The sequence below is a fragment of the Panthera leo genome, chromosome A1, assembly GCF_018350215.1.
Source record: "Panthera leo isolate Ple1 chromosome A1, P.leo_Ple1_pat1.1, whole genome shotgun sequence".
NCBI lineage: Eukaryota > Metazoa > Chordata > Mammalia > Carnivora > Felidae > Panthera > Panthera leo.
The window spans coordinates 187,442,464-187,454,158 of NC_056679.1; the positions used below are offsets into that span (position 1 = coordinate 187,442,464).

General features: G+C 39.9%; 1 protein-coding gene across 7 annotated transcripts; it reads right to left on the bottom strand.

The window, feature by feature from the left end:
- Nucleotides 1-769: 769 nt before the first annotated feature.
- Nucleotides 770-11,593, bottom strand: PTTG1 (PTTG1 regulator of sister chromatid separation, securin). Of its 7 annotated transcripts, none has more exons than XM_042947608.1 (6): nucleotides 11,242-11,593; nucleotides 7,775-7,875; nucleotides 7,213-7,397; nucleotides 5,463-5,556; nucleotides 1,678-1,836; nucleotides 770-914 (listed from the first exon to the last, which is right to left on the bottom strand). In XM_042947608.1, the coding sequence occupies exons 2-6, from the start codon at nucleotides 7,863-7,865 to the stop codon at nucleotides 838-840; spliced, it is 606 nt and encodes a 201-aa protein (XP_042803542.1). In that variant the 5' UTR covers nucleotides 7,866-7,875; nucleotides 11,242-11,593; the 3' UTR covers nucleotides 770-837. The 7 variants fall into 7 exon arrangements, with proteins under 7 accessions (XP_042803542.1, XP_042803517.1, XP_042803525.1 ...); XM_042947583.1 differs by lacking the exon at nucleotides 11,242-11,593 and adding an exon at nucleotides 8,274-8,377; XM_042947591.1 differs by lacking the exon at nucleotides 11,242-11,593 and adding an exon at nucleotides 8,274-8,372 and having other exon boundaries at nucleotides 7,775-7,902.
- Nucleotides 11,594-11,695: the final 102 nt, after the last annotated feature.

The following is an 11,695-nucleotide window of genomic DNA, read 5'->3' on the forward strand; positions in this document are numbered from 1 at the left end:
CCAAAACCAAAAGGTATGTGAAATTTTGGAATTTTAAATGGGGGCAACATTTGTTTTTTTTGGGGGAGGGGGGATCATCCCTCTCATCCCCCCCAAAAAGAAAATCCATGAGCAACTGTTTGTAATCTAATATTTTGATTCCAATCACAGATTTGAAATCAAAGTAATAACTCTTCATGTCTCTAGCCTATCAATGAACTTCTGAGCTTCACTGTCCTCAAATGAAAAATAGGGTCATAAACACAATAATGCTTATTATAAACACTTCACCCAGGTCACAATATAGTGTAAACAACTAAACGGAGTTTCCTACAGGTGAAGAGTGGATACTACCATCCGTAAATTATCTGCTGCAATCTTTAAAGCACCTAATTGAAGATCTCAGAAGATTTAGAGCCTTTCAAATTCTGATTACTGAATACTGAGATTTAAAGTCATTAGAAACCAGACAGAACCAGCAATAAAGAATGCTTAGCAATAGATATTTAACGAGCTGGAAGTGGCTCTTCTAATTAAGAGATCTAATAACTGTCACTAGTTAATAGCCACAGAAAGGCAATAAAGTACACATTTAGGGATGTATGTTTCAGGGAAAACAGCTTCTGAAGGGAAGCAGCTGCTAAATTCACGATTAAAACAACCCAAAAGGTTTTAAGGTAAGCTTTTCAAGTCAGATACACTTCCGTTGTCCGATGACAGACCCTTATCAAACACTTCCACTAATTTTCATACTGTTTTAAGTAAATTCCACAGAAAACCAACTACAATATTAGGAAGAGTCTATTAAAGAATTTCTTTATTAATACAAAACATACAAACTATTAAGTACTAAGAAATTTAAATATCTAAGTCATAGCAAACAGGTGGCAATTCAACATCCAGGGTCGACAGAACGCTTGGAGACTGCAACAGATCTAGAAAACAGGAATTTCTTATTCAATATCTGCAAACCCTTATGTCATCGTCCATCTCAACATACACATTAGTTGTCAATTTTATCTTCTTATTTTCCCCTTTGCATATTGAATCCCTACCCCACCCCAGTTAGACATTGCACGCATGCATACATACATACACTCTCACACCCACACACTGCTTTGAATGTGGCTAAGATCCCAGAATTAATCTTCATTAGGAAATGAATCTTAGACATGCCTGAAACTATTGTTTTTAAGGACCCACACAAGAGCCAACAATATCACTAACTTATAAAATAGAATACGCTATCCCATCAGAACAAATAGAAAACATACTGATGGTTTTTAATCACCAGCTTGAACCAAGGCCTCAAACACTGGCCGTAAGGTTTTGTCATTCTATGCTACTGTGCTCAGGGGTCTTGGTTCTAGATTAGCTTTAGATATAACTTGGAATTCTCATTCCAAGCAAGTTTGTTATACTTCAAGTTATAACCTAAGAAGCCATAGGCTAAACTTAATCTTGTTTTCTGTATCTAAGACTGTCTACATTCCAGAATGACTTGATTTTGGCTGGGCATTTGAGATTGAAAACAGTACCAATTGAGAGTTTTCATTACTCTGAAACCCTATCCCTGAAGTTTGAAAGACGGAAATTACCTGTAGGCTAACCTTCCATACAACTCTGCCCCCCACGATAATGAAAGTATTATGACACAAGTAATTTGCAGCTCTTCTAGAAGGACACTTGTTCACTTACTAGACTCCCATGGTTGAGAGGGCATCTTCAGAGGTGAAGGGGGGCCCAGGTGTAACAGCTTTTCAAGTTCCCTCTCCTCATCAAGGATCATGAGAGGCACTCCATTCAAGGGGAGGTGTGCAATCTGGTGCTCTTCAGGCAGGTCAAAACTCTCAAAATCTGTCACAAAGACAAAGCACTTTATCAGAGCAGTGGTTCTCAGGGTGGTCAGTGGACCCCTGGGGATCTGAGACCCTTTCAGTGGGTGCATGAGGTCAAAATAGGTTGTTAATAACATTAACACATTCTTCCACTGTGCTGACATTTGCAATGATGGTACAAAAGCAGTAATGGATGGAATTGCTTGCTGTGCCTTAGCACAAATCAAGGCAGCGGCAATAAACTGTATTTTGTAGTCCTTATATTCTTCAATACCACTGGCTTGCAGTAAAAAATGCCAGCTTCACATATCACTTTACCACATGCAGTAAAAAGTATTAATTTTGTCAGCTCTCGACCCTTAAGAACATGTCTTTTTAGTATTCTGTATGATGAAATGAGAAGTACTCCATAAAGCACTTCTGCATACTCAAGTACCACGGTGAGCTCAAAGAAAAAAGATTTGTGCCATTATTTGGTTTTCAAGCTAAACTAGAGGCCTTTATCCTGAAACACTGTTTAGTTGAAATAACAATGGAAAGACAAACTGTAGTTGCTTAGACTTGGGTATTTGTAGCACATTTCCTTAGAGGAATAAAGAAGTCCATCACCTCAAGGAAAACAGTATCTGTTGCCAACAACAAAATACACAATTTCAAGGAAAAAAAAAAAAAAAAAAACACACTAGAATTTTGAAAAACTTATCTGTAATCATTAGCTTGACAACTTCCTAATATTACACTTTTCCAATGAGATCAGTGGTGACATTAATGAGTGCATATTTGACATTGCATAATGAAACACTTCAACATTTGGATGATCTACATTTCCCCGTGGATCATCATTTCTAAATGATCAATGCGTGATTAAATGTATCTTTTATTTTTGCATTTAAATGCAGAACAGCCCGATGGATTTTACTTTCGGAGTACAAAATGTTCACTGACAGGGTTTCAGATTACACATTTCAACCATACATTCAGAAATTGCCACTTGTTAGGTGTTAGTGTTGTAGGAAAGAACTCTCCACACTTATCTAAAAAGACTATTAAAATGCTCCTCCCTGTCCTAACTACATATCTTCAGGAGGCCAAATTTTTTTCCATGTACTTCAACCAAAACAAGAGATGCAATGGATTGAATGCAGACTTACAATACAGATGTTTTATGTTAAGCTAAATTAACCAAATTTTCAAAAATATAAAACCAAAAAAAAAATATATGTATGTATGCACACACACACACACACACACACATATACAAAACCATGTCATTCTTCTAGATGTTTTAGAAATGTTTAAAAAAAAGTTACATAATGGGGTTTTTTTTTGAGGGTTTGTTTGGTTTTTTTTAACCAGTGTAAATTCCCAATACAGGAAATTTAAACAACACAGAAAAGGTCTTTGGGGTCTTCACTAACTTTTAAGAGTGGTCACAGACGTGTAAAAAAAAAAAAAAAAAAAGAAAAGAAAAAAAAAAAGACGAAAACCATTGTGTTAAGTAACACTCTTTATAATCCAAGTGTCTTACTTACTTCTTAGAATTATTTCAAAAAGATTTTCTTAGGGCACCTGGCTGGCTCAGTTGGTAGAGCATGCAATTCTTGATCTCAGGGTCATGAGTACGACCCCTATGTTGGGCATGGAGATCAAAAAAATTAAAAATTTTAAAGTAATTTTGAAAGAGAGGGGAGAGAGAGAGAGAAAGCACACACGAGTGAGGGAGGGGCAGAGGGAGAGGGAGGGGCAGAGGGAGAGGGAGGGACAGAATCCCAAACCAATTCCATGCTGGACTAACCATGGAGGCTCAATCCCAGGACAAACCATGAGATCATAACCCAAGGCAAAAATCAAGAGTCAGATGCTTAACCAACTGAGCCACCCAGGTGCCCCTAAAAAATTTTAATTAAAAAAATACAGATTTTTCTTGACAGTAACAAAACTAGAATTTAAATATTGAGTCTTTCCTTTTTTCAAGGGGGTTAGCATTTCCTCAAAAGAACAAAGATGGGGGAGAACCATTATTTTCTCTAGTCTGAAACTTCTCTAAAGCCTAAATACTAGGAATTACCCTACTCTTTCCAAGACTGCTAAAACCCAGAAGTTAAAAAGGAACTGCGGGATGGTGACTACTTAATCTGAAACCAATGAATTATAAAGGAAACCATAAACAGACAAAAGACTCCAGAAGAAAAAGTCTGCAACCTAATAAAGCTAATCTCCTTTAACCACAAAAGCTGCTGAAAAAGTCATTATCAAAGGAAAACAAAGATACAAACAGGAAGTTAAAAAAAACTATAGAAGGCTAATGATCAAATATGCTCACTACATGGACATGCACCCCAATTTAAAACCATGAGATACCCACTGCCTTTTTGATAAGGTTAAGAGTTTTTAAACATTTGTCGTTAGAGACTGTAGGGGAAGCAGGCATCCTCATCCACTGCAGGTGGGTTCAGTAATTTATGCTATTTTGGGGGGCAACTTAGTAGCTCTTTCCTCAAACACAGCATATTGTAGTCCTCCTTCTTGATCAATATGCATAAATCTACCTCACCATTTTCCTTAATGGCTGAATTGTAATCATTAGCATGGAAGCACTACATTGTATCAAAACTTAATCACCTCCCCTTTGAGATGACTCAGCAATCCTTCAAGTCCACTCTCCAGCTATCCTCACAAACTCACAGTACAATTTCGAGGACACTAACTGCAGAATTGTATTATATAAAAGCCAGGGACAAGCTGGATGTGTACAGGATGACTAAATGCCTTTGGATGAAAGGCCGAAAGTTCCAGTTCAGAAATGTAGAAGGCTCTATGTGACCTTCCCGAGTTTCATCCGTATTGTCCTTCTCTCTGCCTTCATTTCCCAGAACCCCTCCAGTCCTCAGCTCTACCTCAGGATCTCTGCACACACTTCTGTGCTGTGTTCTTGCCCTGCCCCTCCCCTTCTTCACCTGGCTATCCCCAGATAGCCTTTAAAACTCAACTTCTGTCACTTCCTAAAAGAAACCTTCCCCACTCTTCCAGGCGAGGTTCAGTTCCCCCTAAGGGACCAGTTTTTCTCCTTGCTCACTGACAGTGAGAGGATTCGTTTGGGGTTTCCCTCCCAATCATGGGCTCCCTCAGGGTGAGACCTGTCTTTGTTAACCACTGCACCCAAAGCCTGGATACAGTAGCCTCTCCTCAAATGGGAAAAGCTTGAAAAGGTGGTTCTGTAACAGAAAATACTTGATTCACATAGCAGGTTGAAGGAATAGAAACACGTTTTCACAGACTATGTGGATTTTTTCAGACATTGTTCAACTCGACATAAAACCCACTTTCAAAAACCCTTGCCAGGAATAATGTCCATTTTACACTTGTTCACTATTAGTGAACACATCTTATCTCCCTTATGTGGGAAGTTTTTGAGGTCGGGAACAATGTTCTCCACACCTTCGCACCAATTCCCCTTCAGACCTCAGAGGTTCCTTACAAAGAAATCCACCACCAAATACATTTGTGCAAAGACCAGATTCAGAGAGTCTTATTACAATTTGGGGTCAGAGGTCTATTCATATCAAATTAGAGCTGAATAGGATTCTAAGAGAAACTCAAGACTAAAGCATTTTTGTAATACAAAAAAAAAAAAAAAAATACTACCTAAAGGATTGAAGGGAATGAATTTTTCTATTTCAGGATAGGTGTCATCCGAGGCTGGAACAGTGCTTTTTGCTTTGACAGTCTTCTCAGTTACCTAAAACCACCCAAGAAAATATGAATGAGAGTGGAAACCTTGTCAATAGATTAGTACAAGAGATAAGTCTTCCAGACATGTGACTGCTTCACCACTTTCACACGGACTTCTAAGCAACTGTAATCCTTAGTTCTCATTAATTACATAAATATACAATTCAGCAAGCAATTCTAGTAGCACGGCTAAAGAGTTTAGTCTGTTATTTAAGTATCAGCAACTCTCAGCCTAAGTTACCAAGAATACAGAGTTAATTCGGAGCTAATCAACTCAATCACTCAACCTGACACAGAAAATGGGCAGGAGTCACCCAAATAGAAACTAATCCTAGAAGCCATTTTTGGCTTTTGGAAGTGTGCTTTCCATTTGTGTTTCCATCAGTGTCACCTGATTTATTTGCTTAGTTAATATTAAGTTGAAATACACACTGAGTAAGAGCCAACAAAAGACAGTCAAGGACTTGAGTAGCCTGGATAATTCTCTAGCCTAAATTGGGCAGGTAGCCAGTCTACAATAGGCCAAAGCAGAAACCTACGTATTATTGTAAGATTTACTCTTACATCATATGTGTATACTAAATATTTTCTTTAATTTATTTAGAGAGAGACGGGGGTAAGGAGGGGTAGAGAGAACCATGCTGCCAGCGTAGAGCCCATTGAGGGGCTTGAACCCAAGAAGCCCCGAGATCATGACTGGAGCCAAAACCAAGAGTCAGATGCTTAACCGACTGAGCCACCCAGGCACCCCTAGAGGAAATCTCTAAAGTCGGGTTTCCCACACTTCAGTGCTATGTCACATTCTCATTATTTTTGTCATAGCCTTGCAATACTTGAATTTAACATTTCTTACTCAACTTAGTTTTTAAAAAAGACATCTTGGCGGCGCCTGGGTGGCTCAGTCCGTTAAGCATCATCTGACTCTTGATTTCGGCTCAGGTCATGATCTCATGGTTCGTGGGTGCAAGCCCCACATCAGGCTGTCTTGGCAGCACAGAGCCTGCTTGGGATTCTCGGTTTCCCTCTCGCTATGTGCCCCTCCCCTTCTTTCTCTCTCAAAAATAAACATTTAAAAAAAATAAAAATAAAAAACATATCTTGTCCTAAACCACATTACAAGTTTTATTTTGATCTAAATTATTAGTGTTCTTCCTAATATACATTAAGACAATTATTCAAATAAAGTGTTAATCTACACGCTGAAGTCATCTTTCACAGCAAAGTCTTCTTAGTCTGGGATGCACTGACCTGCTACTCATGCACACACACAAAGGTCAACATGTTTGCAAAGTAGAGTACCTGGTGCTCACTCTAGGAGACTGGGAGGAGGGTGGCAGCACATGAGCTATTATATTAGCTATGTGACCTCTTGCAAAGTACCCTCCCTCTCAGTACTTTCTGTATCTGTAAGTAGATACCACCAACCAATCTGCTTCAACGCTAGTTAAGAGCAGGTGAGGCAACAACATTCACCAGCTGCTTGTGAGACTTCTAATCTTGAGGCACAGAGGAAGTCCACAAAGAGAACAGGATTCCCTCCTGCTAATCAGTGTTTGGTAGCCTATATTTCCTTCTACTCACAAGAAAGATAGGGTGCCTATAGTCATTTTAAGAGTCAAAAGTGCTAAAGTGTTTAGACAACCAGTTTGTAGCCAACACCTACCTTTTTGGCAGAGAAGTTTGGCTGCTTCTGTTTGAGAGGTCCATTGTTCTTTACTGAATTTTCGGTGGCTCTGTTGACAGTTCCCAAAGCCTTTCTGGTAACTTTAGGCAAGGTTGCTTGAGCATCAAACATTTTGCCTACACGTGGTGTTGAAACCTGAGATCTCCCATCTAAAGTTTTGACTGCTGAAGAGAAAGTCTTACCATAAGATTATTCAGGCAGTAAAACCTGCCCAACTTGAAGACTGATTGTGTGTATAAACTTGGCCTAATTCTCATCCCCAGACTCAATCCCAATTTTTGACAGTGGCTTGGCCATATGCCTAACAGTACTTCAGTTTTGTACGCTCTTAAATAATCGCTTAAGATACTTAATTAAGATACTCTTTCATGTAAAGAGTTAAAAATAAATAAATAAAAGAAACCCAACATAAGCAAATCGCAATAGGAGCATTCCCCAATACTTGATGCCTCCCCTCTGCTCCCGACTCCAAGCCACGCCCACAATTGATTCCGGTGACTCCGGACTCAACGGTGACTCCGACTGCAGCCCGTTTACTTACGAGGCTTAGACCGCAGCTTCTGCCCGTCCTTGGGAGCCACACGGGTGCCCGGTTCTCCATTTTCCTTATCAACAAAGATCAGGGTAGCCATTCTGGATCAGCTGCGGGTGCGAAATACATATTAGACCCTGGGGGTTAGGAAGATGAGAGAAGCGATGATGTAGGTAGCAAAAACCAAACTTTCTACCCTGGGCACGCCACTCAAAAACTAGAACTAAGGAGACAGCGAAGCCCGTTCTTCAGGCAACAGGCATTTAATCCAGCTCTTAACTCCTGAAGCCTGGGTCAGAGGCTCTAAGTTCCAGAAGAGTCGGCGGTTTAGGGCTGGCACAGGTCCTAGTACTCATCAGAATCGAACTGCCGAGGGCTGCGTCCGCGGTCCCAGTCCGCGGCTCAACCTAACTGGGCGCTATTGACGATCCCGGGAAGCCCCAGGTCCTCCCACCTCCAGCGCCCAGCCCACCTCCTTCCTCGCGGGCCCCGCGCGCCCAACACTCACGACCACTCGGTTCGCCCACGTAAGAGCCAACAGCCAAACTCTTCCAAGACAGCCTGCCGCGGTCGCGCCAGACCCGGCGTTTAAACCACAACTCACACCCCTATTGGTTCATCCGCCCAGGAGGCGGGACCGTGGGTGGGGCTCCAGGAAGAACCAATGGGAGGAATCTAAGCTCCTCGCGCACCGCCTGGAAAGCTTTTTCCGGGAAGTTAGTAGCTTGCTTCCTGGGAAGAAAAAAATCAAACCTGCTGACACCTTTAGTTGTAGGTGTTTTTAACATGCTCCTCACAGAGATAGAAAGGGAGTGAATATGGTCTTCGATTCCAATAAGTAAATGATTATCATGATATCAAGATACAGAGATTTGGGGTTTTTTTCCTGAGACTCTAGGACAGCCAGGAAGTTCTTAAATGATTGTGAGGTTCAAAAAGTCAAGGCAAAGTGGCAACAGAAGTATTTTCCTAAAGTCTTCAATTAACTATTTGTCCAAAGAGTAAATTGACCAGATCAAATAAAAAAGAAGAGGCAGCACTGGAGGAAAGGCATTGCAGTCATTAGAAAAATAACTGAGGAACTATGGATATATACAGTTGTATTTCAACAGATGTATGAAAAAAGAAAAAAACAAACATATAGTCGAGTGGGAAAACAACTTATTCCCTCTAAGGAACACCAGAAGAGCAGAATTAAAAATTAAGAAGCAGTGTAAATACAGATAAATCAAACAGCAATGTTTGTGTCATTCCTTTAGGTTTGTGTCATTCCTTTAGGTTTGTGATTAAGAATAGACTGATTATTCCCTAATTGCAGAATAACCCTTAACATTTCAGGCTAGGATGCCGCGTCAGGAATCTGGCTCATGAACAAAATGATGATCCTCATGAATACATAATTCAGGTTTCCTTTCAAATTCTATTTTTAATAGGATTATTTTAAACTTCTGACATCTCAACAATACAGTCATCAAAGCTGCCTAGAAGGGCCTGGTGGGAGAGGGCAGAAAGATGAGAAAAAGATCTGGGGAATAATAAAAATACAGAAAAGGAATTCTAATTTCCAAGTTAAGGAGAGAAATTATTCTTGGAAAAATTAATGACCTTTTCCTATTTCTATAGTAAATGGAAACAGATTGAACAAATACAAGGTAAAGGAATAAATTCAAAAGACCAAAGTTGACCAGTGTCATCCAATCCCTACTCCCCACAGGTCACCAGATACATTCTAACTTGGAGGTAAGTTGGGAGAGAGCAGTTGAGCCTACATTATTTCACAAAAGGTTTCACACTACACCTGGCATAGATGCAGTTCTCAATATATGTCAGTTCATTGGCCCTTTTTCCCTAGCATTTCAGGACCAGAATTGAAGGATTAATTCGTTCAATAAATATTTATTGAATGTTAACTAAATGCTAGACACTGAGCTAGGCATCAAGGAAAAAAGATCCTAACTCAAGAAGGTAAAGAGGACAAAAAAACATTTATACCTTTATTGCCCCTTCCCTGTCCTTTTTCTTTGATTCCTACTCCTCCCCTTATTTTCACCCTGTATCTCCTCCTAAATGTTTCAGCTCCATATTACATCATCAGCACACAAAAGTGTTCATTTTGAAACCAATCTGTACAGTACTAAAGCTTCAAAGTGGGGATTCTCTATCTCCTTAGGTCTTTGGGTGCAAGATATTTATCTCCCCAGGGTCAGTCTTCCCCTACAACAGGAAGCATGGTCTCCAAAGGTCATACAGTAAATGTAAAATGCTATAAACCACTCTCTGCGTGATCACTGCTTTCTCACCAGTGATGCCCCAGACTCCCTACTATTATTGGAATTACCCAATTAGTAAATCACCCTCACCTTATAACAGCACCTAGATCCTAATCAATCCCAGTTAATTCTAATTGAGATTTACAAACAGCAACCCATCTAGTACTGACCCTTGCTTCCCTACAACCCTCCTCAAAATCCTCCAGGAGGAACCCAAACCTTACAAAATACTCTTCCTTCTTGTCCAGCATATTTTATGATTCCTCTAGGAGATATGCTTCCTGGATTGTGCCTGTTTGGTTTTTTTTGTTTTTGTTTTTTGGGTCTTTTTTTTTAAGACTTCATTTTTAAGTAACCTCTACACCCAACATGGGGCTCAAAATCACAACCCCAAGATCAAGAGTTGCACGCTCCACCTACTGAGCCAGCCTCATGCCTTGTGCCTGGTGGTTTTAAACAGGCCTCAAACCTTCCAAGCAAATTGCAATAATTGTTTTAAAAGATAAAAATAAAACATAGGTGATTCAGAGACTACTCGCTTTCAGGCCATTCTCTGATCTTTTCTATCCCTTCACCTACTGCCCTGTAAAATCAAAATTAGTATTAACCTTCTTCAACTCTAGGCACTGCAAAGTTTTAATAAGAAAAAAATAAGATTACGATTGGCTCCTTTTGAGGCAAGGATGTTAACTATTTTCACTTTTACTGTTAAAAGCAATACATGTTCAGGCGCCTGGGTGGCTCAGTGGGTTATGCTTCCCACTGCAGCTCAGGTCGTGATCTCAGGTCATGATCTCCCTGTTGATGGGTTCCAGCCCCCATGGAGCTCTGTACTGACAGCTCAGAGCCTGGAGCCTCTTTTAGATTCTCTAATTCTCTCTCTCTCTCTTTCTCTCTCTCTCTCTCTGCCCCTCCTGTACTGGTGCTCTCTCTCAAAAATAAATAGGCATTTAAAAAAAATTAAAAAAATAAAAGCAATACATGTTACTTTGAGGAAGAAAAGATAACAGCACAAAGAAAACACAAGAAATTCTACTTCCAAAATGACTGCTTATTTTCCAGTATTTTATCTTACTTCATATGTGCACTTTAAAAGGAGGGTTGGGATATCAGATACTATTGGTTTCCTTAAATAGAAATTGTTTTATAGTATTTTTTTCTAAAGGTAAAACACAAGATCACTTGGGTGCACGAAGTCACAATTACCTATTAGTCCCTTATGTTCTCATAGCACCTGGTATTCCTTTCACAGCGACTTTTTACAACTGTAAATTATTTGAAATTATTTTAAGTGTCTTTTTCACTCTGCATGACTAAATTCGAGGACATAAAGTCACTTTTTCTTCACCACGTCCCCAACGTGTTACACAATACGCGGCTACTAATTAATACTAATTGTAACTGCCTTTTTTTTTCCCCTTAATACGTCACGAACTTCCCCATTCATTTTACAGTTCTGTAGAAAAACTTAAGCTGTTGCCTTTCCTACGGACTTTTTTTTTTTTAACATCCTAAGATTCTGCGATTCTAAAAGAAACAATAATTCAAAAGCAGGCAACAGGAAAACAACTGCTGAAACTAACTCCCTTCACAGTCCTGGGGCGCGGGGGGGGGGGGGGGGGGGGGGGGAGAACCTCGAGATCTCGCGATTTCAACGTCG